This window comes from Perissodus microlepis, chromosome 11 (genome assembly GCF_051167445.1).
Source record: "Perissodus microlepis isolate ML-2025 ecotype Zambia chromosome 11, ASM5116744v1, whole genome shotgun sequence".
NCBI lineage: Eukaryota > Metazoa > Chordata > Actinopteri > Cichliformes > Cichlidae > Perissodus > Perissodus microlepis.
Window position 1 is genome coordinate 21,650,912 of NC_140471.1, and position 27,335 is coordinate 21,678,246.

Genomic DNA, 27,335 nt, shown 5'->3' on the forward strand with positions numbered 1-27,335 from the left:
GTGCATAATTAATTTTTCAGTTTAAACAGTGAAATCGTCTCATTTTGAAAGTATAAAATCCAGCATATTTGCCTGGATCCACACACTGACTGTTCTGTGTGATATCAAGCTACAAGCATGTGATATGGGATTGGAACAATGATGTAATGATGAGACGCTTTTTTTCTACTTCTTCTTCTTATCATAGGCTAATAGTTGGGTTTTCTTTTTTGACTGTGCTACTGGAATACAGGGTGAAAAACAAATGTGTGATTCACAGAAAGGAGGAACTGGAAAGAAAGACTGATTTATTATGTGAAGCAGTGGAAAAGCTAGCCTTATTTTCCTATTCTGTGCATCAGCTTAGTGTTATACTGCCACAAGGTGAGATATAACAAAAATGAAAACATCAAATTGCTCCCAGTGTGATCTTTTCATTTGGAGAACCCGTATCTTCAGTGTCCCTTTAATAACTACTGTACGAATGCTTGATGATTTTTCTGGGATGTTGAAAGCTTGTAAAAGTGGGTGCACGATTTGTACTGTTCCAGTTATACTGTTCTGTTTATGGTGTGAAACCTGACATTTAATACAGATTTTTAAAGAGTCTTGTCATGGTTTGCAGACCCAAAGAGGACAAACATCTAAGATTTCCTAATCTTGATTTTAATACCGTCTGATAATAATCTTAGTGTCTGTAATAGGCTCAAATATCTTGGACATCTTATTACAGATCAAATGACAGGTATTGATATTGCACAAGCAAAACCCCCACTTATCAAATTTAAGACTTTGATAAACCACAATTATCAGCTGTCGAGACAATTTTCACATTTTAAAGCCTTTTTATTTATTTATTTTTTGTGCTTATTTTACTTGATCTTTGTTTTTACTTTGTGACTTTGCGGGTCAACATGCTGGAAGCAGCCATCAGAAGATGGGTTCACTGTAGTCATGAAGGGATGGAGATGCTCAGCAATAATACTCACGTAGCTGCGGTGCTTAAACAAAGCTCAGATGTTAGTAAGGGTGCTCTGGCAAAGAAATGTCTCCACACCATTACACCAGCAGCAGCAGCATGAACCAATGATATAAGGCTGGCAGGATCCATGCTTGCAAGCTGTTTACGCCAGATTCTGACCCTATCATCTGGAAATTGCAGCAGAAATCAAAACTCATCAGAGCAGACAACATTTTCCAATCTTCTGTTGCCCAATTTTGGTGAACCCATGTGAACTGTACTCTCTGTTCTTAGGTGTGGCACCTGGTGTAGACTTCTGCTGCTGAAGCTTGTACGCTTGAAAGTTTGACGTTTGTGTATTTAGAGATTTAGACCTGCTTTTCTGCTCTCCTATCAGCTTCTCCGTAAACCCTACTGATGGTTGTGTGGTCAAATTCTAGCAGATCAGACAAGTCACCTACAAAAGTTTTATGTTCAAAAACTTGAACATCACACTTAAATCATCTTAAATTATCCGCCCCTCCCATTCTGATGCTCACTTTGAACTTCCGCAGGTCTTGGCCGTGTCTACATGCATACATGCATTCAGTTGCTGCTGTATAACTGGCGGGTTATATATTTATAAAATCCAAAGCCAATTACAGACCCACAGAAGACATATAAAGTTAAATGCGTGTGTAAAATCGGAGACTTCCGGGTCGGGAAACACTGAATGTTTTCATGCTTGCTGACTGCTGAAAAGCTTTGAATAAACTGTACGAGTGCCATGAGCTTTCCCACATCCGTGTCCCTCTGGCAGTCACTCGTCATCATCCAGCTCGCTGGACCTTTAAAATTCTTGTAACGTAATTACGTCCAGCGCTACGTTTCTTATCGTTTCAGCACCCTATTGGACCAGCCCGTTGAGCCTATAGCCAATCAGAGGACAGGAACCAGGAGGGCACTGATTGCAAATACGGAAATACAGTGAGAGCATCCGCGTCGTTATATTTACCTTTCATCTCAGGCAGTTTAAGAGTTTGTGAGTAAAAGGAGACTGTGCACAAAGCAAGTATTTTTCCCCCGCTCTATGGATTTGTTGTCGCTTCTGTCATGGGCCTGCATCGTGTTCACAGTCGGGATGTTCTCGACTGGACTGTAAGTTTAAATGATCGTTAATTGCATGCATCTATGTTTTATCTTACTTCCTGCTCTAACTTTGTAAGGATGGGAGAAAGTACGAAGAAAGCAAGATCCCACTGAGACAGGATGGAGATTTTCTGAACTGCTTGCACTTGGTAGCATCACAACAACTTTATAGTGAAGGAATGCGAGAAAGTAACACTAAACATGGAGTTATTGGCATGCATGCGCGCGCGCGTGTGTGTGTGTGTGTGTGTTTCTAGGACCGACCTGAAAAAGATGCGAGAATCCAAAAGTACAGACAATATCCAGTTTCTCCCTTTCCTCACCACGTGCCTCAAGTGAGTTTCTCTTTCCGCTTTTGCATAATTCACTGTGATGCATCATCACTAATGTTCCTGTTGTTTCTATAGTAACCTTGGTTGGATGTATTATGGGATTCTGAAGAGAGATCAGACGATTATCCTGGTCAACATCATTGGTGCTCTTCTCCAGCTACTTTACATCATCATGTACTTCCGCTACACGAAGCAGAGGGTCAGCATAGTCAGACCTGTCATAAAGCACTCTCCTTACTTGCAGCTGGATCTTTAATTTATCTGTCTCTGTATTTGTTGGTTTCAGAGGTTAGTGTCCTCCCAGACCCTCACAGCAGGGATTGTACTGATCTGCGGTTGGCTCTACTTCACCATGTTTCTTACTGATGGAGACATTCGTCTCAGCCAGCTGGGACTCACCTGCAGCGTGGTCACCGTCAGCATGTACCTGTCACCGCTCACCGACCTGGTACAATTCACACCACAGACAAACACAACATACAGGCAGCGTGTAGAACGTCGCCTGTGTTTGTTTTCTCTCACTGAACTGAATAATATTTCAGAACATGATCTGGAAATCAGTTACATTTGGATCATGGTACCAAAAAACTCGTCTTAATGAGTTTTATATTGTAAAGGTAAACACTTTTAGTAGTAGAGAGAAAATCCTGCTAACAGCAAGGGTGGGAAGGAAGAACTGTCTTTTTAACAGGAAGACATCACACAGCAAGCGAGTCGATTTCCACAATGCTGCGAATCGCTTCCTATGTTGATGCAACTTAAGGGCTCCAGCCCTAATTATAATCTTTATCAAAAAGTGAAGTTTATTTTTATTTTTAGCACATTTAAAAACAACAAAAGTGCTTTACGAATAAAGTAATCAAATTGGATAAAACAGAGTTAATGACAGAGTTACAAAAAGGAAACCCGAATTTAAAAGAAACACATTTAAAAGTACTCAGAACTCATTTTGATTTAAAACCCAAACAATTTTTTTTTAAAAAAAGGAAAGTCTAATCTTAAAGATAAAGAGGGTGTCTGTCTCCTCAACCCAAACTGGGAGCTGATTCCACAGAAGAGCATCTTAAAAGCTGAGGAATCTGTCTCCCATTCTACTTTTAAATGCCCCAGGAACCCGGCTGGTTTAGCTCAGTGCATTGAGCAGGCGACCCATACGGCTGAGAGCGGTCAGCCTGGGTTCAAGTCCGACCCGCGGCCACATGTCTCTCCCCTTCTCGCTGTCCTTTCTTCACTGCGTCTATCAAATAACGCTGAAGAAGGCCAAAAAAAGTATTTTAAAAAATGCCCCAGGAACCAGAAGTAAGCTAGCAGTCTGTGAGGAAGATATGATGGGGCTTGATCATTTAGGACTTTCACATGAGAAGATGGCATTTTAATTAAACTTTGGATTCAACAGGGAGCCACTGAAAAACATGTAATATGGGACACCAGTGCTCTATTTTTCATAGTTAGAAAGATTTCTAACAGGTGCTGTATTCATGAATCTTTTAGAACATCCTGATAATGAGGAATTACAACAGTCACACCTCAAAGTAATGAATGTGTGGACTAAATTTTCATCATCACTGTGAAACAGAACATTTTTCATTTTACTCATAGCAATATTGCAAAGACTAAAGAAAGCAATGTTATTTGTTTAACGTACATGGTATTTGTTTAATGTGCACGGTTGAAGGCAATGTCCTGGTAAGAAATGACTCTAAGATTCTTCACAGTGTTACTACAGGCCAAAGTAAAGCCATCCAGAGCTTAGTGTGAAATACAATAACCTCAGCGTTTTTCAAATGAAGTAGAATCAGAAAATGACTTGCCAAAAATATTTATAAAAACTAGTGTGGATTATTATCTGATATTATCTGCTAATATGGGGATAATTAATAGCATACCAAACGGATACTATTTTTGTTCAGTTAATGAAGTCAGTTTGCAGTTTGCTGCTTCATTTCCAGTAAATGGTGATGGGTTTGGCTGGTAAATGTTTTTTTCCTTCTAGTTTTGGTTTTGTTTTCACTTTTGTTTCGTTTTGGTTTTCCATCCTTTCCAGTTTAGCCTGTTCTATATGTTACTACATAATCCTCATATCCATTAATCATATTTTTCAGGACATAATAAAAACACTAGATTGGGGGGAAATTAATTTTTGCTAAAAGCCATATGAGAAACTGGGACTGCTGTATAGGGCTGCACCAATAAGCTTATAAAGATATACAATTAGTATTGAGTTCAAATTTTGGACCCTTCAAAAACAGTCCCAGTTTCTGTTGGGAAAATTAATTCCCTTCCTCTGCACTATATAAAGTCAGCCACTGGGGGCAAAAGTCATTTTGTAAAGTATTTTTTTAATCTCCCCACAAACTCTGAGGTCCTCGAGGAGCCCAGAAATGGGACTGGCTATGAGTCTTAAAAGATTTACATATGCCAATTCTTGTGATAATGCAAAACTCAGCAGAGTCTGATCAGGCGTTAAACAGTATTTAATCTGCCAGGATCAAAGTCCACGTAACATCTGTTTTCACTGATATGAGAGTCAGTGTCATGTGCTCTGCCTTCTGCACACTCTACCCAGGCAGTACCCTAAATCAAACTGAATATTTACAACAGTGAAGAAGTGTCTCTGTGGTGTCATTATTAACACATTTGGCTAACACGTGAAAGAGCTAAGCCATCAAAGCCTCAGTGGGGGCATCAGTAAGACTTGTATTATGATACAGCATAGCAGATTACGATGAACATCTATCTAAAAACTGGTGCCGTGTCTCCTGATGATACACCCAAGGGGCAGCATTTAAAGGCTAAAGAAGGTTAGTCCCAGGATCGAGCCATGTGGTGTGCCACAGCTATTATAATAATTCTTGTTCAGAGCAACAACAATATCTCTATCCAAACTACTGAAGAACATTTGCACATAAGTCCAGACATTCCTGTACTACATGAGAACATCTCAACAATTGGGTGTTACACTAAAAACAGTCATTTGACAGGTGGTTGGATTCAAAAGGACTTTCCTTCAACCAGAGGCATCAGAAAAGTAGATCTTTAATAGCATATATTGTGTGTGCTTTACTGCACACCTCCCCCCTCAACTGAAAGTTAGTAGATGAAAAGTGTCGTAATCAACAAAGTGTTTGATTGGTCGGTCGACCTCCACAGTGAACTCAGAATGACGACACTCGCTCGCACATGGACAGTGTCAGTTTCATGTCTTGTGCCTGCAGTTAATAGATTAGAAATGTCAGGCAGGAAATCTAAAGCAGCAGTCCCCAACCCCCGGGCCTCGGACCGGTACCGGTCCGTGAGTCGTTTGGAACCAGGCTGCGAGAGTTGAGGCTCAGGTGTGAAATGTATAGTTTTCAGGGTTTTTATCGGTTTTCAGCGTTATTTTGTTATCGTTTTTATCGTTTACTCGGTTTTCCTTGGTCTTTTCACGTGTGTTATGAATAAATTTTCTTTTTTTCGGAACCAGTACTAGTTTTATTTTGTTGTATTTATCCGCGACACCTTAAAGGCCGGTCCGTGAAAATATTGTCGGGCATAAACCGGTCCGTGGCGCAAAAAAGGTTGGGGACCGCTGATCTAAAGGGTTGAGAGGGTAAAGAACAGCCCCACGAAGCAAATACTCCTCTACTACGTGGCAACCTCAAACAGCATAGTATACTATTTGAAACTTGAAACTCCACTAGTAGCGGACTCCTTGCTGGTTGTTGCCGCTCATTCAGAATCATTATTGCTTTTTCCATTAACAGGCAGCCCACACAGTGCTTGCCCTTGTGCAATTCATATATTATAGGCTTGTTAGTGTGGTCATATTTTTCTGTAATGTAGCACAGCATTAATAGTGTTACATTGTTTCTTATTCTTTGAACTCAAATTATTTGTGAGTCACTTCAAACATTTATATAAAAGATTCTATTGAACCTAACCTTGCAGCAGCGAGTTAAATAATCAGTTGAACTAATGGCTGCTACTAGGAAGATTTTTGTTTGGGTAAACCTTTTTGCAATATAGACTTACTGGACAATTTATTAGGTACCCCTTGCTAATCAGTCCTACTTTTCCCTTTAGAACTGCCTTAATTCTTCATGGTATAGATTCAACAGGGTGCTGGAAATACTCCTCTGAGATCTTTCTCCATATTGACATGTTAGCATCACACAGTTGCTGCAGATTTGTTGGCTTCACATCTGTGATGTACTATTGGTTTGAGATCTGGTGACTGTGAGTACAGTGAACTCATTGTCATCTTTAAGAAAGCAATTTGAGATGATTTAAACTTTGTGGCATGGGGTGTTATACTGCTGGGAGCAGCCATGGGCACACTGTGATCATAAAGGGATGGACATGGTCAGCAACAATACTCAGGCAGGCTGTGGCGATTAAATCCTTAATTGATTCCAAGGTGGCCAGAGGGTACAAGAAAGTCTCCCCTACACTGTTATACCCCCACCAGCTTGAACCTTTGACATAAGGTTCGACACGTTTTACATTTAAAGATATTCTTCTGCGTGCCTTGGTTGTAATGGGTGTTGCCTTCTTATCAGCCCAAATCAGTCTGTCCATTCTCCTGACATCAACAAGGCACTCAGAGAAAATATCCAGTCAGCGGGAATTTTCTTTCTCATACCATTCAAGCCTTAGAGATGGTTGTTTGGGAAAATCCAAGAAGATCAGCAGAGTCTGAAATATTCAGACCACCCTGTCTGGCACCAACAACCATGCCATATTCAAAGTCACTTAAATCACCTTTCTTCCCCACTGTGATGCTCAGTTTGAACTTCAGCAGTCATGTTGATAATGTCTGCGTGGGTAAATACACTGAGTTGCTACGATATGATTGGTTGGTTAGATGTTTGCATTAATAAGCATTTATATAGGTGTATCTAATATAGTGGCAGGTGATTGTGTACATGCATTACAGTTCATAGTACCCTCACTGTATTCATGATAACACTGATTGTGTTTAGTATCTACAATAGGAACCTCATATCTTCAGTCTCATTTCCTGAACGTGTTCCTCGTTGAACCCACTGCACTGGCAGCAGCTGCTCGCTTTAATTCATCTGCTCACATCATCTCAGTCTGCATGTGCAGCTATGCAGTGAAGGGATAAATCCCCTGTTCTCGCTCTTTCCTTTTGTCACTGTATTTAATCTTCTGGTTCCGTCTTCTATCCTGTTTGTCTCCTTCCCTCCATCTGCCTCACAGCACCGAATGACCCCCAGTCAGCTTCCTGCCTTTCTTTCCCTCATCTGTCTTCCTGTTATTCCCAGTTTCTGTCTTGTGTGTTCCCTGGCCCTTTGGTTCCATTATGTTTTCTGCTTAAAGTTGATATAAAATGATGTAGGCACTGCACAAATTACTTAAAATTCAAAGCTGCCTGCTTAAAGATCATTGTTTTGTTTTTTTAAATTACAGATTGGGAATGTGGTGAAATTTCTAAGCCAAAATTGAATTAAAAAAAAAACTCCAACAAGCAGCCAGATAATGTATACTTTAAACTAACCCAGAGGACAACTAAATATATTGTGAAAGTAAAACAAAGCTATAAATGTAAATTTACTGCCTAAGCTCTTAATTTAAAACACTCATAGGTTTCCTTTGCACTGAGTTATCAACACTTTAGTTAAGTTCTCTTTTGGGTTTCAGTACCTTCAAATAAAATGGAGTACAGTGTGTCATCTGACCACTTTAGAAGTACCCAGTGTTTACATCACTTCCAAATGGCCCCTTTTAAAAGCAGCATGAAGAGTCTGCCAGTCATAAAGTGGCGCACGACACAATAGTTAAAATGTGGGCAAAGCAGTGCACACTTACTCCTTCCGGCATTGGAAGTGTGTGACAATGTAGCTGTGGGAACATCTATAGAGAGCACTTCTGTAGAGGCATGCTGGTATGTTGATATTTGAATAGAGTAATTCTCTCTCTCAGGGGTCATCACTGAAGGCACTTTTCATGTAGCAGTTGGTAATTCGATCCCTTGTAAATATTAAAAACTGTAATAATCCAGCTTTGAAGTGTATGTTAATGGCATCCCTCCTCCTCTCTGCCTTTGCAGGTAGAGATCGTGCGTAGTGGTAACGTGCAGTGCTTGTCCTTCCCTCTGACTGTAGCCACCTTCTTCACTTCAACCTCCTGGGTCTTCTACGGCCTTCAGCTGAGCGACTACTATATTGTGGTAAGACATCATGAATACGCACTTGCATACCTGTAAGCTCAGCTGTCAGTGTTGTGTGAGGATTGAAGCGATAACATGTTTGTTTGTTTTTCTTCTTCTTCCTTGTTTTGCTTGTTTTCCAGGTTCCAAACACACCTGGTATTTTCACTAGCCTCATCAGATTTTATCTATTTTGGAAATTTGCGTCAGTCAATCAAGGTTCGCCTTCCTACAAACCCGTGCACATATGATATTGACAGTTGAAAAATTCATCTTCACGGATGGACGGTTGGCAACAAAGCTTTAGAGTTACATGTTGGAACAAACTCACCGAGTGACTCGACGTGTAAAGTGTTTTGTTTACTTTTTGGGGGGGAAGAATAATGAGGACTTTTACTCAGCTGAGAGTAAATTTCATGATGTCTTTAATATGATTCAACTGTTACTGTTCTGCGGATATTTGTTAGACATGTGACCACATGTCTCTCTCTGTGTCTCTAAGTGCCTTCTTTTAGGTAATGTTTGCCATTAAAGATTTATGTGAATTTTTAGAGGTTAATAACGTATATATTGTACAGTGGTTAGCACTGTTGCCTCACAGCAGAGAGGTGCTAGTTTGGATGCACTGGCAAGCTGGGGCCTTTCTTGTGGAGTTGATCTTTGGGTGCTCTGGCCTGTTTCCTTCCACAGTCCAGAGATGCACTCATTTGTTTAACTGGGGATTCTAAATTGGCGATAGGTGTGAATGTGAGGGTAACTGGTTGTTGGTTTCTCTGTGTTTAGTGGGATTTATACCTCTGATTTAAATCTACTCCATAACGTCATAATCACAAAGTCTTCTTAAACCCTGCACCCTAACCAATGTAATGTAAAATGTAATGCCAGTTATTGAACCAACTGGAAGAGAATGGATAAGCTCAAAACTAAAAGTTTACTGCCAACTAGTGTATTGGAGGTGAAATTGCAGACTTCTGCGGGCACACTACACAGAAGTACGAATGCTAACAGCAGCGTTAGCCAATTGCTTAGGCTATGCTGTTTTATGTTTTAGACTCTGAAGTATAAATTAAGCTTTTTCCCTGCAATAGATTGGCGACCTCTTCAGGGTGTACCTCATCTCTCACATATGACAGTCTCCAGCTTCCCTGAAAGCCTGAATGGATATATAACAGCACATGCAGTTTGTTACAGTTATATTAAAAAAAGGGAAAATATTGTAAAGGAAGAAATGTATGTCCATTTTCTGCTGGACAAACAATGTGTTTTATTATTAAATAATGAAAGGTGCCATATCAATAAAATTTTTTTACCGTAACTGTCACTGTGTGCTGTTTTTTCTCCTTGCTGAGGCTGTACTTGACCCTTTGAAGTAGAGGAATTTGTGCTTTAGTTTGGAGGTTTTGTTTTGGATTCAGTAATGACCTTTCATGCATGTGACGAGGTAAGTGTGTATGATTGGAGTGGCAGTGCAGGAGAGACAAAAGCCTGTTTGATGGTGCAGCAGTGCGAATGAGCTTGTTTGTGTGAGCCTGTTGATTTAGTGAGGGCAGCGGTGGGAAAGGCTATGCCAGAGATTCTCATCCTCAGTGTGTGTGTATGTGTGTGTGTGCGCGTGAATGCTACTTGGACCGCTCTTCCTGAGCTCAAAGAGCTTGCCCCTCACAGAGAACACACATGCACAACAACAAGACAGTATTGTGTTGGAAGCTGAGTGTTATGTAGAGGCAAAGAGAAGACTGGAGGTGGGAGATAAATGAGATATACTTGAAAGAAATGTGGGGGAAATATAAGCAGCAGGTGAAAAAGCAACAAGAAAGGATGTATAAATGAGATGGAGGTAGTAAAGCGTGGGAAAAGAATAAAGGAATTTCACGGATAAATTTAGGTTTGGCTTCTAATAGGTTGTAATTATGTAGCACAGTTCTTTAAGTATTGTTTGCTAGTATTTCATGGAGAGACACAACAAGGACATGTGCATAGAGTGTCTTTACCCCTCCATCAGCGCTCTGATTTCCTTTTTTTAAGTCCAGTTTTGACCTTTATGAATCAATTTGGCCTTTGTATCGTATTTTCTGTCGGATCTCTATCTAGGAATTCAGTTTTTCTTGTCTTTGTTTCCCTAATGCAATCAATACACAACTAAAGATAACAGCACACATTCTCAGACAGTCTCTCCAAAACATTCATGGTGCTGTTATTGATTGTACATGCAACAGGTGGCAGAATTAGTTTTGGAGAGAATAAGAAAACAGGTTGAAGGTGAAGTTAATATCCTCCCTATTTTCTCACATCTGTACATTTGGCTAAATGCTCAGTAATGTGACTGTTGCAGAAATGGCCTGATACATAACGCCCCCTCACTGCTGTGGGACCACTCGCTAAGAAGCTCTTAAATAAATGCTTTATCACGATAAGTAATTTAACCTGTGGTCAGGAACAATTAAGTAAATAAATAAAGTAAATACAATTTTATTCAAGATAAAAATAATATTACAGTGCTTTACAATGAAATGCTAAAATTAAAGACAGAAAAAAAGTCTCCTTTCATTCTCAGCCTTGTATTTTGCACAGCCAGCAGGTCCTGATCACATGACCTCAGGGATCTGCTTTGAATGCATTGATGTAAAAGTTCACTGATGTAAACTGATGCTTGTCCATGCTTAGCTCTAGAAGTCAAAACTGAATCTGGAACCAGGATCTCACAACAGTGTGATTCGAGTGTTCATTACTTTAGGCACAAATCTCTTTAGGAGACAAAAACATTTGACTTATTATTTATGTTAAAATAGCATAATAATCTATGCAAGATTTGTAACTTAGAAACATCTTAGGCCTTTAAAGAAACACATAACGTTCACGTAAACAAGAAAGAACATCTTGTAGATTTGCTGGTACATAGATAAGTTCGGAGGCGTGGTCCGGCTCCTGAAATTCAGATACTTCATTTTCAATTGTGCTTTTTTTTTTTCATTTCATTGCAGTCCACTAAACTTTAAAAAAGTCTTCTTCAATATGTAGCAATTCCATGAATGTCAATACATGTTAAAATATACAACTTTACAGTATTAAAAAAGTCCTTGTTAGATTTTCTCTCACTTTATAACAGCTCTGAGGTGGTGTAACCAAATCAAGTGTGCTAGGCCCCACTATCACTAACTATATGTCTTCATCCTGTCTGTGCTGTTCTTGCCTTTAACAGTCTAAAAACAGTTTGGGCGTCAGTTATGCTGAGTAAAGTTTTACATTAGCTGTACATTAAACCCGTAATGTTTGATGACCAAGCTTAGTGGCATTTGTAGCAGCAGCCTAAACGCCAATAATGAGCCCCTAAAATATGAATGTAAATAAATAAATATACATCTAGTGGTTGACGACACGTTGAGTCTGTCCATCTTCTGTGTAGGCAATCAAACAACGAACACTTAAAGCTCAACAAATCTTAAAGTCACTCAAATTCATCTTATGCTATGAAACCTTTCAGACCTACAGTGGTTTCCAGTCCTTTCCAAGGTGGACAAAGAAAACCTTCAACATGCAGAAGGTATATAAAACAGTTTATGTGTCCAAAACATGCCAGAGGATAAACCAAGTCCATCCACTGGGAATCTTGAGTGTATGATGATGTATAATTGATCTGTTTAAAGCAATCCATTCGTTGCCATCCCTAAAGTCAAGCTGTTAGAGCTTTTTACTTGTGTGGTAAATTATAAAAACATGATTTTAAAGGAGACCTGTGACAGGATACTGCAGACGAGTGACTCAGAGTTGAACAATAAGTTGGAGTTTTGTGAGTAGAAATTAGTCATGAAGGCTGAAAGGGAAGAAGGGGTATCTTGAGAAACAGTAAATGATGAGTCGTGGAGAAGACAAGGCAATACTGGAAGCTGGAATCATGCTTCTGTATAAAACGGATAGACATCAATAAGACGAAGAAAACAATGGTTGGAATCAGACTGGCCAGACACACCCCTAATTAGAAACCGTGGCTGTGTTGTGAAGAGACAACATGTTAAGTGCGAGGCAGGAAATCAAAACACAGACCTCACGCTGATGAGTACACGTCTTTGGTCGGCAGCCAAGTAGTAAAATGAGCTCTATCTTGTGTACATGAGCGCGTTTGTGTGTGTGGTGTAGTAGCGTTGATGAGGAGGGGGTGAGGAGCTGAACAATGCGTACGACTCACAAACAGGATCCCTCTGTTTCCTGTCACAGAGACTGTCTCCTTAAACAACACACACAAGCTGACTCTTGTACTTTTGCCCATGTCCTTTTAAACATAGGCGTATACACATTGTATAATTGTATATACAGCAACTGCAGCATGTTGTGTCTTACACAGACACTCCCACAGCCTCTCCTTCGCAAACACCATGTGTGCATTCATATGTCTATTTTTGTCGTTATGGGCAAATTTTGATCCGTGGGTTTTGTTTCCCCCGTAATTACACACAACAAAGTCTTTGCTAACATGCAGTCAGCAGCCAAACAGTGTGCACACTCAGCATATAAACACACATACACACAAGGCATACACACAGCACACTGGGAGGTAGTCAGCAGCTTGTGCACTTTCTGCCATCAGTAAAAGCACACCTGTCCCAGCTGCTGTTTTGAAGGGAAGAAGAGGGAAAAAGGAATGTGATTCTCTCAGTTTTCCTGTGAGCCCCTCACCCTTCCCAACCATCTCTGTTATCCTCCTCCCTTTACTTGTTTATCCAATTATTCTCATGGTCAGCTACTGTTCTTCCTTTTCTTCTCAATGCTGGCATCTTTTTTTTCTGTCCTCATCTTCATTGTGTGTTTTCCTCTGTCTTTTCCCTCATTGTTTTTCTCACTCACATCTTTGCATTCTTTTGCAGTTTCCCTCCTGCTTTGCATTACACGCCTCGAAATTGTCTCCGTGGCCCCGTGCTCAGATCATCTGCAGTGAAAGTCAGTTCCATGAATCTGACAGTCAAAGATTTATATAGGTTATATAAGCAGAGCAGAAAGGATAAGACTACAAAGGAAAAAAAATGCTGTTGCATTTTCATGCAACAGATCTCATTGACTGGCAGAAGACAACTATAAAATTCACCCGGTTACCAATTATACTGAAACTGTCAGTTACAGTGTTTTTATTGGTGAGCGTGTATATGCCTGCTTTTCCCTTTCTGTACAGTTGTTGGTATAGGTATTTATGATGAGCCATGTGCAGCAAGTGGTTTTCTGTTCCTAATTTTACCAGCGTCTCCACCTTGACTTTATAATCAGCGTTTTCTCCTCAGAGCCTGGAGGCTGCACAGCTGAAGAACCTAAAATGCCCACATTGTAGGTTGCACACAGAGACCACCTTCCTTCTTCTCTCTCTTTATCTCACACACATGCACACACAGAGTAACATGCCAAATGTGACTCCTAAGCTCTTTCACTGTTTCCAGCAGCTGCTGAAAGACATTTGCTCTGTACCTTGAAGATTAACAGGGAGAACCTCCGGTGTGTCTTAAGGGTTTGAGTGTAGTTCGGTGTGTTCTGTCTCCCAGATTGTTTTTCTTCCTCCTTCTTCCTCCTCCTCCTCCTCTCCCTCTTGCTTTAGTCGCCCTTCAAAATTTGAGCCGGGAGTGAAGTGATATGTGACAGCTAGTCATTAAGCTGTCAGAGGAGAGCCCATGGACCAAAACCCTGTCAGCATGGATGAACATACACATTTCACCTTTGATATAAATCATTTGTCAGGTATCCTCTTGTTTTACTGGCAGAACATATCTGAGACTCCCCAGCTGTGCTTGACAGCAGTGGACCCAACAACAGAGGCATTAGATGTCTTAGGCACAACATTTAATTTAAGTCGTTCCTTTGGTGGTTTTATAACTTATTTACGTGTTTTTATTTCTTTGTAAAACATGACTCATACTGTACACCAGATATGAAGAAACAGGTGAGATTTTCTAAAGAAAAACAAGCCGAGCAGGTGGTATAGGACATTTAATGACTTTTTAAAGAGGTAATGTTTTTTCCGGTCTAAAAATGACACACAGAAGTAACTACTTGGAGAACCCGTGGGGCACTGGTCCTGTCTGAGCATGCCGTCCCATTCTGGCATCCATCCAGAGTGCAGATGGATCACAGATTTGTGTGTCTGCGTGTGGTTTTGGTTCTGTTTTTGAATGGCAGCTGGAAAGTGGAATTGAATTTGATTACGTGCATGTGGAATTCTGTGCAGGGACACGCCAATGTGTCAAACCTACTGTGCCAGTTGTAATGTTGCCATATTTGGTTTAATTTTTCTGCTTTTTGAGGGGAAAAAAGTTTCAACCAGTTGGAGCTTGCTGAGGTCCTCTGAGGGAGCTGAGGAAGAGTGTATGTCTGCGTGGTTGCACGTACGATGTACGCGTCCACTGCGATGCGCAGAGATGCTGAGAAACGGGAGACACAGCTGTTCAGGGGATTTGGAGCCTGTGCTTTCATTAGCAAACATTTTTGTAGCTTCTTGCACTGTATGCACATTTGAAAGTTTTCTGCATTTCATTGCATATGAAACTTATTCTGCATGGCAGCATTTTTAACAGTATTCCCAGTAAACTGTAAACAGAAAATCTCAGGTTTGCATACCAGTTTAAGATTATTACCTGTTATGAAACAACTATATTTACTTAGCTGATACTTTGTTTCATTATTTTTTTTAGTTTGTGATATATCAAATATGTAAAGAAATCAAAATGCCTTTTAACCTTCAGGTGGCCAAGTCTGATCACTTTAAGGTGACCCCTGTCATACACGTGTTGAGATATTTTTAAATCTAAGAATGTTTCCTACCATAAATTTACTTCTCAGAAAACTCTCCACAGGGCTTTTTTTTTTTTTTTTTTTTTTTAAATTTTAGCAGGAACTGTAAAGGTGTGGCAAAAACAGCGGAAAGTTGTGTGGTTTCATTTATGACCCGGAAATATCTGAATTGTTTTTATTTTCATTGTGAACACTGTAGGCTTGGATTTCTTTGTAATTTACTGGTAATTTTTCCATAATTAGGCACTGATGTTGACGGTTATATTTTCAGATATTTCAGTGTTTAGACTGTTATAGATTTACACGGAAAATATTTGTCTATATTTTGTTCTGATCAGGATCACGAGATGGACAAGTTAGAAACCCTGCACAATTATAATGACAAAAAATATCATGGAGTCACTAGTTCATCTATATTTTTAATGTCAAAATGACACTACTTCACTGTAATACATAATTCACTCAAGCCTACTGTGAGTTTTATCACATTTTGTCTATAGTTTTGCTGACACCAAATCTAAATACATATATATACACGGCTATACCTCAGAGTAGCCGTTCAGTGGATTCGAAACCGACCTTCCGATCATGGGGTGACCACTCTACCTACTGAGCTATCCCTGCCCCTAGTATGATACACAAACAGGAATTTAATAAGAATTTTAGTCACTAACAATAGCTGGGCTAAGCTGAGGGTTAGAATTCCTTGTTATCACCTAAGATCTCTTCTAAAAAAAATTCCAGGTTTTTCAGGTATAGGTGCATACTGCAGACGATTCATGATTACGTACTGATTCCCCTGAAGTCACAAATCACAACAAATTTCTGTTGAGACACAGTTACGTGTTTACGTGCAGATACAGAGTTTTGTGATGCGGGGTTTTCTCTGGTAAACACGTTTACGCTAAACTCAGCCGTAGCTAAGAAATGGTGAAGCCACAGGGCAAACAGAGGCCTGCGATGAGAAAAAACACCAGGAAACAAAAAGCAAGAACGTGTCTGTATAACGCTTCACTGGAAAACAGTGTGCTGTCAATGTAGATTTTTAGATTTGTGCCCTGTGGGAGGTTTTCTTTCTTTTTCTGTTGTGCCCAAAAAGAAGAAAAAGAAAGACGAGATAGATACGAGCAAGATTAATATTCTTCCAGGTCTAACACCATGAACACCACAAAGACTGGTTCGGGTGAACCAAACAGAAGCTGAATGCTCCCATTACCTAACATTAGCTGACATGTCATCACAGATTTGTGACCAGACAGCTCGGTGTTGACACAGTGTGCACCTGTTGTGAACTTTTTTCCAAACAAAAAAAGAGGACAATTGACAATGCAATGTTGCCCCCTAATGCTGAATATTCCATACTGCAAGCTCCTGAAGTGGAAGAGCTTCAGCTCTGGTTTGATTGCAACAGCTCCCTGCTTATGTCAAAGGACAAGGACAAATTCAGAGAAATTTTGAGATTGCATAAGATGTATCTAAGTCATCTACCTTTCTGGAAAATATCTATCTTTGATGACTACGCTGTTAAAAAAAACAACCCACTCACCTTGTCCCGTCTAGTGTTAACATGCTATAATGCAAATGTTGAAATCTTTCTCCTGCTTTTAGTGTCAGATTTCCAAAGGTGTGTCTTGGCTGATTATATTTAAACCCTGTGGCACAAAACATCCACTTTATCCATTTAAGCAGCTCTGGCACACTTGCCCTTACACGCAATGGGGCATCACATGCTGAGAGGCGTTTTTTCCATGACATGCAAACAAATAGGGTTTGTACTGATAAGCCCTCTGAGACTACTGTTCTGCTGTCTGCAGTCAGTCAAAGTGTGTCAACTTTTATTGTGGGCAGCAATTTAACCACTAGTTGTGTTTATGTTGGGTATTGTATGAAAACATGTCAGTTGATGATGAAATGCTTTAATTTAAGTGAGTTCATTTTGGGGGGATTCAAATTTAAAAGACAGAATGACAAAATGTTAAGAAGCACTAAAGAAATTGTCATGCATATCTACGTATGATTTCTCCAGTACAGAGAAATCTTTGTGTTCACATGTTGTGGTGCTCAAGGGCAGCGAAAAGAGATAATTTACTGATACATATACATATGTAATACTGTGAAAAACTCTTGAGCCACCCTTGATTTCTTCATATTTTGTTGAAGAAATCAAGGGTGGTTTGGGGCACCTTCAGCTCTTCAGGCTGTATAAAAGTCTTTTAAAGATTTTCTTTGGACATTGGCTGCTTTTCCACTTATTTGCAGTCCAGCCTGTGTACCTGAACAATGTCAGATGATTTTTTTCTGTTTGTTTGTTTGATCATAAGTTATAGAACTTATGTCTACAGACAATATAGAAAGTACCGATTTTAAATTAAGTCTTTGCTACGTAGCTAGTTGCAAAAACACTTGAGTTGTTCCCATTTCTTTAGCTGAATTTCTTTTAAGAAAAGAAAAAGCCAAAGATTCAGTTTTGGCAGGCATAAAATAGTATCTTTGTACCAACAGGGTTAAGTGCGAAGAGATATTAGCTGAAAACCGTAAATATTTTGTATGCAGTGTGTCTTTTGGACAATTTGGATAAGTATAAGTAAGAAGTGGAAGGCCTAACAACCATCTAGGTTAGATGAAAAGTATCTGAAAGTCATGTCCTGAGAGATGCATCTGGTCCTTTACTATTTATTGAAGTCTCATCAGAAATGGTTTCAGTGGAAGGGTGGCTGTTAAGAAGCAATTTACAAGGACGGGAAGGAAAGGCTGAGGTGTGCTGTATTACACAAGAACTGAAACAGGTCTGATGGAGTCATGAATCCAAATATGAAATCTTTGGTTCCAGTTGATGTCAGTATGCACGGATGAGGTCATGGGAGCGGTGTATACAGTAATCTGTAAAACAAAGTGGAGGCTGTGTCATGGTTTTGGCTCCATTTCAGCCAGCGGCTGTTAGAATTGCACAACGTCTGTTTTTACTGTATTCTTTCCATGTACATTTGCAGATGTTTCAATAGACTATTGCACCCATTTCCCATTTTCCAAGAAAAATAAAAATAAACGAGGGATACCTGAAGACTTTTTCACAGTACTATACTTGTATTAGGAATTTTTCAGCACAAAGTGACTCCACATCATAGTTGCCATTCTTTTATTGTTTTCTCTTAACTTGATAGAAACATTCTGCCAGCAAGGCAAAGTCTAAATCAGGAGGACTCTGATTTCTGAGATGCTACAGTCTCGAGTCATTCAAGTGCTGTGCTGGAACATATGTACGGGGTATAGACGAGTTATTCAAGACAGGACAGGACAGGATACACACACATACATACCACAGAAAGGGTGAAAGTTACAGCCAGAGCTCCCACACCCACACATACCCACAAAAAAAAATCATATCAAAATACAGTCAGAGCCTGTCATTTTGAAAATACTACAGTGTAAACTCTTTGCATTTAAATGATACATAACAGGAAATAAGTAACTTAGCTAATATTGTAGGTTTCAAAAGGTATAGGGAGGAAAAGTGAACTATAAAGTGTACTTCAGTTTGTCTCCTCAGTAATCCACTTCATTTACCTGATCATTAACACTTTTGTGTAAATCACTCAAACACCATAAACACAAGACACAAACAGGCCATAAACATTTCCAACTTTTCAAAATGTGACACATTGAAATGTATTCACATGGTTATGTCAACCAGCATAACGAGAACAGTATTCCTTCAGAAGGTTTCTTTGATTTGTGTTATAATCACACACACACAAAAAAATGTAGGCAACTGTGAGCATGTTTACGCAGCCAAAAAGCCACACGATTCTTTTGAAATGCAAAACAGTGACTATATAAAACCAAAACTGAAGCTTTTTATTCAACTACGGAAGAAAATTCACATTCTCTAATTTTGTTTTATATTCACATTGCTGGCGCTACATAAAAATTTAAGATAAAAAAAATTAGGCATACAGTACATCTGAGTTATTTTCACAAGGTGACAGTCAGTTATCTGCATATACGCAAGTTATGAATCTTAGTTACACCTGCATGCAGCTTATGCTATCCAATTATTCTGGGAAAAAATTAGCCAAAAGTAAAGGGAGAGCAGATTTTTTTTTTTTTTGCGTTGCACACAGATTATTGAGGAGACCTTGTGAACAGAATTCTGCATAGTCTAAAACCACTTTGGCTACAGTGTCCTTAGTTGTAGCATTCCAAAGTAATTTTTTAATAAGAAAAAAAAGAGCCAAAAGAGAAATGTGATCAATTCAGGCCAAGTGCAACTGTAAAAGAACATCAGATATTTATATTGATCACACTGAAGGGAAAACTAGAACTGTATTTAGCAGTCACAGTTCAGCCAGAGAGCATTTTCTGCCTGGGATCATTTCACAGACTCATCTCTGAGCTGTTTATTTACTTAGATTCGTTGCTCTTGTTTGGATGGTTACTCTCCGAGGTGGTGGCTCCTCAATGCTCCGGTTGGCCACGAGGTCCTGCAGCTGCAGGGCTCCGCCGCCGATGAAACAAAATGCCGGACACACCGGAGCGGAGCAATCCACGTGTCCCTCCCATAGGATACGCAAAGAGTGGGCATCGTAGAAGGTGACTCGTCCTTTGTCGCAATCCAGACACACTCCTAGCCGAGGTGGCAGAGGAGCAGTGTGAGGGTGAGACATGCTACTGTGGCTGCTACTGTGGGAGTGCATTGCTCCATGGCTCTGGCTGTCACCCTGGCTCTGAGTTTGACTGTGTCCTTGAGGAAGCAGGATTTTGCCCATGCCCATAGTGAGGAAGCAGAATGGAGGGGAGTCCTGGCCATCTTCAGCCCCACTGTCATGGCCGCTGTCTGGGTCGCAGCTGGGAGGAAGCAGAGGTAAGGGCAAAACTTAGAGTAGACCTGATTCAGTTTCTTCTACTTAAAATGCTGTTTCCAGCAGTGGCCAACAGTAGTAATGTTATTAATGTGTTTACAAGCTATTATGTTGCCCCCAAGTGGTTAAAAATATATTTAATTTACTGGCATGGCTCCTATCCATCTGAATAAGAGGCATGTTACTGAATGGCAAATGAACTGGCTCTTATTTAGTGCTTTTAAAGTTACTTGAGTACATGTCTCATTCACCATTTTCATAAAAACAGTCATTTCCATCTAAGTTCTTTCAGTATGTTGCCCAAGGATACTGTAGCATGCACACTGAGCAGCCAGAGACTGAACCAACAAGTTTCTGATAATAGAAACTAATAGATGGCCTGCTCTACTCCCTCAGCCACAACCAGCAAGCAGCTCAAAATATAGGTGACAGGACACTCCTATTGCTATCATGGATCTTAATGTCATGGTAATTTGAGGCTTTTAATGATTTTTCCAGCATTGAATAACTATACAGCATACATGTTTAATGACTTCACATAACAAGAGTTGTGTGCATAAGTTTGAATGGGGAAGACCCAAACTGTCAACCTCAGATGAGAGGATATTGGTTAGCATGTTTGGGAACAACTCAGGAACCTCAGAGGCTCGAGTCTGGTATGAACTGGAAACTGCTGGAAAAAAACCCAGCAAAAAAATAGTTTTACATCACCATGGAGGGTGCCAACTGAGAAAGACACCCCTGCTCCATAATGAACACCTTCAAACTCAATAGAAATTTGCAGCTGCCCACATTGACAAGCCTTCTGAGGAAAACTGTCAAGCATGGTGGCAGCATCATGCTCTGGGGCTTTTTCTGCTAGCAGTGGTACTGGAATAATGAACAAAGTTAATGAGATAATGACGGACAGGGACTACCTCCAAATTCTTCAACTTCACCTCAAATCAACAGCTTTATGGTTTAAATTTGGACACAGTTTTGTGCTCCAACAGCAAAGTAATCCCAAACATACATCTAAACTGGTTGTGGAATTCAAAAAGCAGGCTAATATTAAGCTTTTAGAACGGCCTTCCCAAAGCCCTGACCTCAACACTATGCTTAAAAGCTGGAAACCAATCAGTTTAAATAAACTCAAACACAACCCTGACAAGGGCAAGCAGAAGACGATGTATGTATGGATAGTTGAAAAGGGTAATTTTTAGTTACCGAGGGCTGGCCATGTCCTGAGGGAGATGGAACCACTCTTGTAGCTTAGCCTCCTGCCCAACTCCTATCTGCAAATGAGAGGAGCAAAAAGAAAGAAGCTTTGGTCACATCCATTGTGAGTCTGCATGTAAAAGATTTTTTAAAAAGCCTTCTTCACAACATGATCAACAACACTTTCTCTTACCTTTACCAGGTAGGAACTAGGCTCTACAGAGCATGCCCAGTAGTGTTTGCCTTGAGTGACAGCCAAGTCTGCCACCAGTAAGTCAGAGGTCAAGTGGCAAGATGTTAGTGTGCGATCGGCAGCCTGCAGAAGGGAGAGGCCTGGCACACTGCGGGCATAGGTTTGGCCTTTACCCAGTGCCAACCGGTCAGCATGCAAGCCCCAGCGAGAGTCTAGAGAAAAACTCAAGACTGGTAGGAAGGATAAAGAAGGAGAGAGATGACAAGAAAGGTAAAGGAAAGGAATCAGAAAGAAGGAAAGGTTAGATCCTGCAGCTCAGGCATAGAAAATGAAAAAGGGGCTAAGAGGAGCATGAGACAAACACATAAAGGACAAATGAAAAGAAAACTTTGTTTTCAAGATGAATAGTAAGAAACGGCTTTACAACAAAAACATGAAAAACAATAAAGGTAAAGAGTAAAATGTGATTGGTGTACATATACCTTTTCAAATATGTTTATAACGACAAATACTTTTGAATGGAATATTATTTAGAATAATACCAAAAAGGAACAATGGACAAAATGTACGAACACAAATGATTTTGGAAAGTGCAGAAAAACAGACCTGTGGCATATAAGACAGAAGCAGATTTAGTATGACTGGGATGGCACTGGAATGCAGAGCAAATAAAGGAAGGCTTTTGCAGAAACTAAAACAATGGGAATGGAGGAAATCAAGGGATGGAGAGAAAAGAAACAAAGATTAGTCAATTGGCTGAAAATGAGTACTGGCAATATGAATACTGGGGGGAAAAACAGCTTTTGTTAATCTTAGAATTTAATTAAAAGAGTGGCAAGATGAAGACTTTTTGTACTGAAACAACTGTGTGTACACATCCTACCAGGTGCCGGTGGAGTGTGGAGGTAAACCTCTTCGCTGTACTCTCCAAAGCCAGCCTTGTTGCACCCTCTCACTCTCAGCACATACACGCTGTCCATCTGCAGTCGAGCGACCACAGCACTAGTCCCCTTCACTTCATCGATGCGCAGCCAAGCTGTGGCCGAATTAGGGGATCTGATGCCACCCCACGTGGCCGCAGCTCCTCCTGCTCGCCGCTGGTATTCAACAGAAAAGTGCCACGCTGGAGCTGAGTCCTGAGGGAGCCGCCAGCATAAAAAAAGCTGGTCGTAAGCTAACGTCTTCTGAGTGTCAATGACTGGAGCCAGTGGAGCTGTGGAGAAAAATTGCAAAGATATGGAGGTTAAACTATTCATTTTTGACTCTTTAACATACCATGTATTGCAGGAACAAAGAAGCTGACAACCCACCTTGTATAAAGTCCAAATTGTTTATGATCTTGATCTCTTTGGATGCATCCAGGTGAAAGTGTCTGAAGGAGGGCTCGGCAGCAAGAGAGAAACACTGGAGATTTTCTATAGCCTTCACCAGCCTGGAGAAATAAGATAATAAAAGAAATTTAAGAAAATTCAAATAAAGGTAACAAATCGAACTGAATGAAAACGGCTGAATCTCTTACCTGTTGTGTGTTATTCTCGCAGCCTGCACAAAGCAGGGTGCATCTGTTTCTTTCAGCAGCTCTTGAGTGTAGGCCATTAGACCGGCCTGCTCCAGCAGGCCTTGCTTCTCAAAGACCTGAGAGGACAGGGCCTCCTCCTTTCTGCTGCGGGATCCCTCCAAGGCCAATGTCAAAGACCCCTGGCGCTCAGCTACAGCCGCTCCCAGCTCATGGATACAGTGAGTCAAGTGCTGTAGAGCCACTGCACTGTTGGCCTGCAGAAAGAGAGAGGATGCAAAAACAGCTGGAAAGAATGAAGATTGGAGATACTGTTGCTATTCAGGGAAAAAATCACGATGCTTTTGGAATGGCATTTACACATTGTGTTGCAATTGTAGTTAAAAGAAAGTGGTCAGTTAAACTGAAGTTCATTCATATTTTACTGAAGCATCACAGTTCCTCTAAATTCGGTGAAATAATTACATTTTTTTGCTGAGAACCTCAGGAGAAAGCTGCGGGTAAGATCTAGACAGTATTGATATCCCAATGACATATTTTCTGCTAAAAATGTAAAATGAACCCCCAAAATATTGCATTTGAAGCCCTAGCAAATACTGTTGCACCTGTACAAAGATCAAAAGCTACTTTAACAAAGCAGAGGAGAAGCACACCTCCATGTGTTTGATGGCAGCCTCCAGTTGAGTGATCTGACTCTGTATTGTCTCCTGGTTTGCCAAAATGAAGTTGACTTCCTTGGTAATCTTGTCCTGTAAAACCAAATAGAAAGCTAACACTGCTATGCTGCAATCACCAGGGCTGTAGCACAGTAAAAACATATTACCACCACCCTCAAAATCACCTTGAGTGCCTGGTAGGCTTGTGCTATAGGCAAAACTTTGTGCCCATGATGGATACGGCGTAGCTTACAAAGTGGACACAGCAGCCTCTGGCAGGTACGGCAGTACCACTGCAGTCTCTCCTGCTCATGCTCTGTGCATGTTAAAACCTATAACACAAAAGTGGGTTAATGTACTGGAAGAGATGCAACTTTGCATCATGTGCGGAGATAAAAACAGAGACCAACCTTTGGCCTAAAGTTGTTGGTAGGTAGAATGTGTTCATGCTGAGCTCGAGGCGTTCCCCACGGGTGGTAGAGCTTGAAACACTCGTTGCAAAAGTTGGACTTGCAGTCAGCGCAGCCCTTGGTAGCCTCCAGAGACTGGGGAGGCTTACAGAAACTGCACATGATGGCTATGCTGCCCAGACTTACTGTGTGCCTGTACCTAAAGGACAGACATGTGTACATGGAGATAAGGGCAAGGCTGTGATAATTCTGCAGCGGCAAAGAAAGAAAGCAACAAAAAATAAATAAATGGGAATAATGAGCTCATCTGACTGTGGCCTGCTTTTTTTCAGTAGTTAGGAAGGCAACTCTTCAACTGCCTGACCTGGATACATCACCAGCAGCTGCCTTGTTAGTGCATCCTGCACAGTAAAACATGCACCGTCACACTTTCCCGACCAATTGCAGTGATTCTAGGGGAGGAAGCAGCGGCACCCAACAAACTGCTGCGTGTGAAAGTGTCTCTCCCTGTCTCACTGTTTCAGAAGCAGCTCCTCTCACTTTGATCTCCTTTGTTTGAGCTGATAAGAGGTGGGGGAATTAAAAAGCCAGAGGAGTGTTTCAGTCCAAACAAAAATTAACAGTTTAACCAATGCTGCACTGCATTTTTACAGCTGCCCCTGCACTTTGCTCTCAGCCTTGGATCAAGAGTAAAGGAAAAAGATCATTATTGCAACTCCTTCCAGCAAATGATTTCCTGTCTCATTTATAAAGCAGCACTGGCCTCACTCTTCATTCGCTGCCTTTACACATTGCCTGCATGACTGGTTAGAGTGCTTTTCCAAAACTATTACAGCTCTTATAATGCGACATTCCCACTGGATAAAATAAAGCCAGGTGACATGCATGGGGGAGCTAAAAGGTGTCTGCTCTTTCTCTGCCTGACCTGAGGTTGTTATGCTACAGCACTTATGTGATATTCATGGGGTTGGTGCGCATACACACCTCTCCACAATGCGCTCCAGGGTGAGGTTGCGAAGGCAGTCTGTCAGGCCTTTCTCCCCGAGCTCTATATCCTGCTGACAGGAAGGACAGGGAAACAGCATGGGGGGATGGGTCTCCTTCCGCCGTCGCCCTGGGTATGTCCCACACACTGGGAGAGTGATGCAGGTGTGGGGATAAAAAGGAAAGAAACACAGACACAGAAGAATAAAAAGCAAGGTTTTTAGAGATAGTTTATGAGGAATATAACAAAGGCGGACTGGTGAGAAAAGGAAGGAAGCAAAACTCTAATTTGCCTCCACATTTGTGCAGATCATCATGAAAAATAAACTTCTAGAGGAAAAACTATTTGCTTACATAGACACCTTGGCAACACACCTGCTCGGCAGATGCTTACTGCCTTTCGTGTCTCCTTGAGGTAAGGACTCTCGGACTCTATCTTCTTGCTCTACACACACTTAAATAAGTCATTAGATGAATCCATAAAGCTCTGGATGTGCGGCAGGATGCTGATGTGTCTGTTAAATCCTCTATGACACTCTGAGAGGACAGTGACATCATGCCACGTCAACATCATCCTTGTTCATTTGAATGCCAAACACACACACACACACACACACACACACACACACACAAACCATTTCCTTTACCTGTTCTAAGGACCCGCTCCAGGCGATCAGGCGTCCTGGGAGCAGGTCTGCGTGTCTGTCGTGGGGATCGGGTGTTGGGTGTGGAGGATGGTGAGTAAGGCTCTGGAGGGAGATCTGGAGGAGGATAGCCTCTTTGTACCAACACCTCAGCTGCACAAAGCAGACACACACTGTGCTGGCAGGGCAGGATGATGGGCTGCTTCACCATCTCATCACACACTGGGCAAAGCAGCTCCTGTTCCATGCTCTTCATGTTGGACTGGAGAGGAGGACGAAAGAGGCTGAAGACTAAATAACAGCTGAATCACTAGAATAAATAAGGAATCGGCTGCTCTATACATTCTGTGTCTTGTGATATAATGTATAGTCAATGTGTAGGAGGCTGGCATTGAATATACAGAGAGCAGAGAAGGCCAATGTGGATGAATAAATAGCTTTCCCCTGAATACTCATCTAGCTTTACCTGTACCCTGTAAAAAAAATTAGATGCACTTTACACAACTCAGAGAAGTACAAAGCAGCGACATTTTTAAATCTGTAAAATGAAAATGCATTTTTCTGCTCATTCTGTCCACCAGCATCAGTTTTACTGGTTCTGGAGGCCCCTTTCTATTGCTGCAGCTACTTAAACGCAGCATCCCGTTTCTATGACAACGTGCATCTTTCCATCATGTGCATCACGAGTATTTTAACCTACTACTCGCCAACATATTTAATTGGTTTTAATGCTCAAACACTCATTTGATCTACTAGAACTTTTTGTTTACTTAATTAATGCATTTGTGGTCACAGTGGCCCCGTTTTACGTTTCCAGCCACAGTGCTAGAGCATTGCCATTTCTCGTTGATTCAAGATCCAAAAAAAAAATACCTTCCAAAGGAAGAAATGCCACACATTCCTTCATCATCAGCGCACATATGTGCAATATGGAAAAGATCCACAGGTAAATGCACAGGTGGTAAACAGATCGCTTTTAAAAAGAGCACACATGGTTAAAAATGGCTAATAAAATGAGCGTCACACTTACACTGATGCGAACCAGCGCGTCCATGATAGATGTAAAGGTTTGTAAGTCCGCTTCTGCCATACTCCCTCGATGCAAATGCCTCTGCGATACAATAACGGATCGCCTTTTTTTCGTCTGGAGAAAGGCTGAGCAGGGTTACCGTACCGAGGTATGGAAAGCCCGGGCCTCGACCTGATGTAGCCGTGCTAGAGGTGTGTTTTTGCACACACGCCGATTCAGTGCCGTCTGTCTCAAAGCAACGAGTCCACTCCACGTAGCAATCAGATGGGAGGAGGGGGGATTTGTACTGGTTTAGGCTACAGCTGCCACAGTCGCATTGCTCAAAGACCGATTAATACAATTAGAATGGAACTTGGCACTATTATATTCAAGCTAGATTTATTTTATTTTAATGTATGACAAACCTTCAAATAAAAATGTCCGATTACATATTTACATTTATACAATTACAGCATTTTATAGGGTTTTTCACGCATGGCATTCTGGATGTGTCTAAAACAGCTTAAAACAATTTGCAGTTCAGTTTTTCG

At 40.9% G+C, this 27,335-nt stretch overlaps 2 protein-coding genes across 2 annotated transcripts; one reads left to right on the forward strand and one right to left on the reverse strand.

Moving 5' to 3' along the window:
- Nucleotides 1–1,860: 1,860 nt before the first annotated feature.
- Nucleotides 1,861–9,858, forward strand: slc50a1 (solute carrier family 50 member 1). Its single transcript, XM_084944784.1, has 6 exons — nucleotides 1,861–2,077; nucleotides 2,326–2,403; nucleotides 2,476–2,599; nucleotides 2,687–2,848; nucleotides 8,453–8,572; nucleotides 8,695–9,858. The coding sequence occupies exons 1-6, from the start codon at nucleotides 2,010–2,012 to the stop codon at nucleotides 8,800–8,802; spliced, it is 660 nt and encodes a 219-aa protein (XP_084800910.1). The 5' UTR covers nucleotides 1,861–2,009; the 3' UTR covers nucleotides 8,803–9,858.
- Nucleotides 9,859–18,437: 8,579 nt separating this feature from the next.
- trim46a (tripartite motif containing 46a) lies at nucleotides 18,438–27,066 on the reverse strand. The gene is made up of 12 exons (XM_084943524.1): nucleotides 26,806–27,066; nucleotides 25,779–26,037; nucleotides 25,132–25,279; nucleotides 24,148–24,346; nucleotides 23,923–24,069; nucleotides 23,735–23,830; nucleotides 23,085–23,338; nucleotides 22,876–22,997; nucleotides 22,449–22,778; nucleotides 21,566–21,795; nucleotides 21,382–21,449; nucleotides 18,438–20,161 (listed from the first exon to the last, which is right to left on the reverse strand). The coding sequence occupies exons 1-12, from the start codon at nucleotides 26,863–26,865 to the stop codon at nucleotides 19,714–19,716; spliced, it is 2,361 nt and encodes a 786-aa protein (XP_084799650.1). The 5' UTR covers nucleotides 26,866–27,066; the 3' UTR covers nucleotides 18,438–19,713.
- Nucleotides 27,067–27,335: the final 269 nt, after the last annotated feature.

Excerpts from the sequence above, each read along its gene's own strand:
- slc50a1 (XM_084944784.1), top strand. The coding sequence starts at position 2,010 with ATGGATTTGTTGTCGCTTCTGTCATGGGCCTGCATCGTGTTCACAGTC. Across the intron at positions 2,078-2,325 it reads GGGATGTTCTCGACTGGACT|GACCGACCTGAAAAAGATGC; the intron begins GTAAGTTTAAAT and ends GTGTGTTTCTAG. Across the intron at positions 8,573-8,694 it reads TGAGCGACTACTATATTGTG|GTTCCAAACACACCTGGTAT; the intron begins GTAAGACATCAT and ends CTTGTTTTCCAG.
- trim46a (XM_084943524.1), bottom strand. The coding sequence starts at position 26,865 with ATGGCAGAAGCGGACTTACAAACCTTTACATCTATCATGGACGCGCTG. Across the intron at positions 23,339-23,734 it reads CTGCCATCAAACACATGGAG|GCCAACAGTGCAGTGGCTCT; the intron begins GTGTGCTTCTCC and ends CTCTTTCTGCAG. Across the intron at positions 22,779-22,875 it reads CAATTTGGACTTTATACAAG|CTCCACTGGCTCCAGTCATT; the intron begins GTGGGTTGTCAG and ends TTTTCTCCACAG.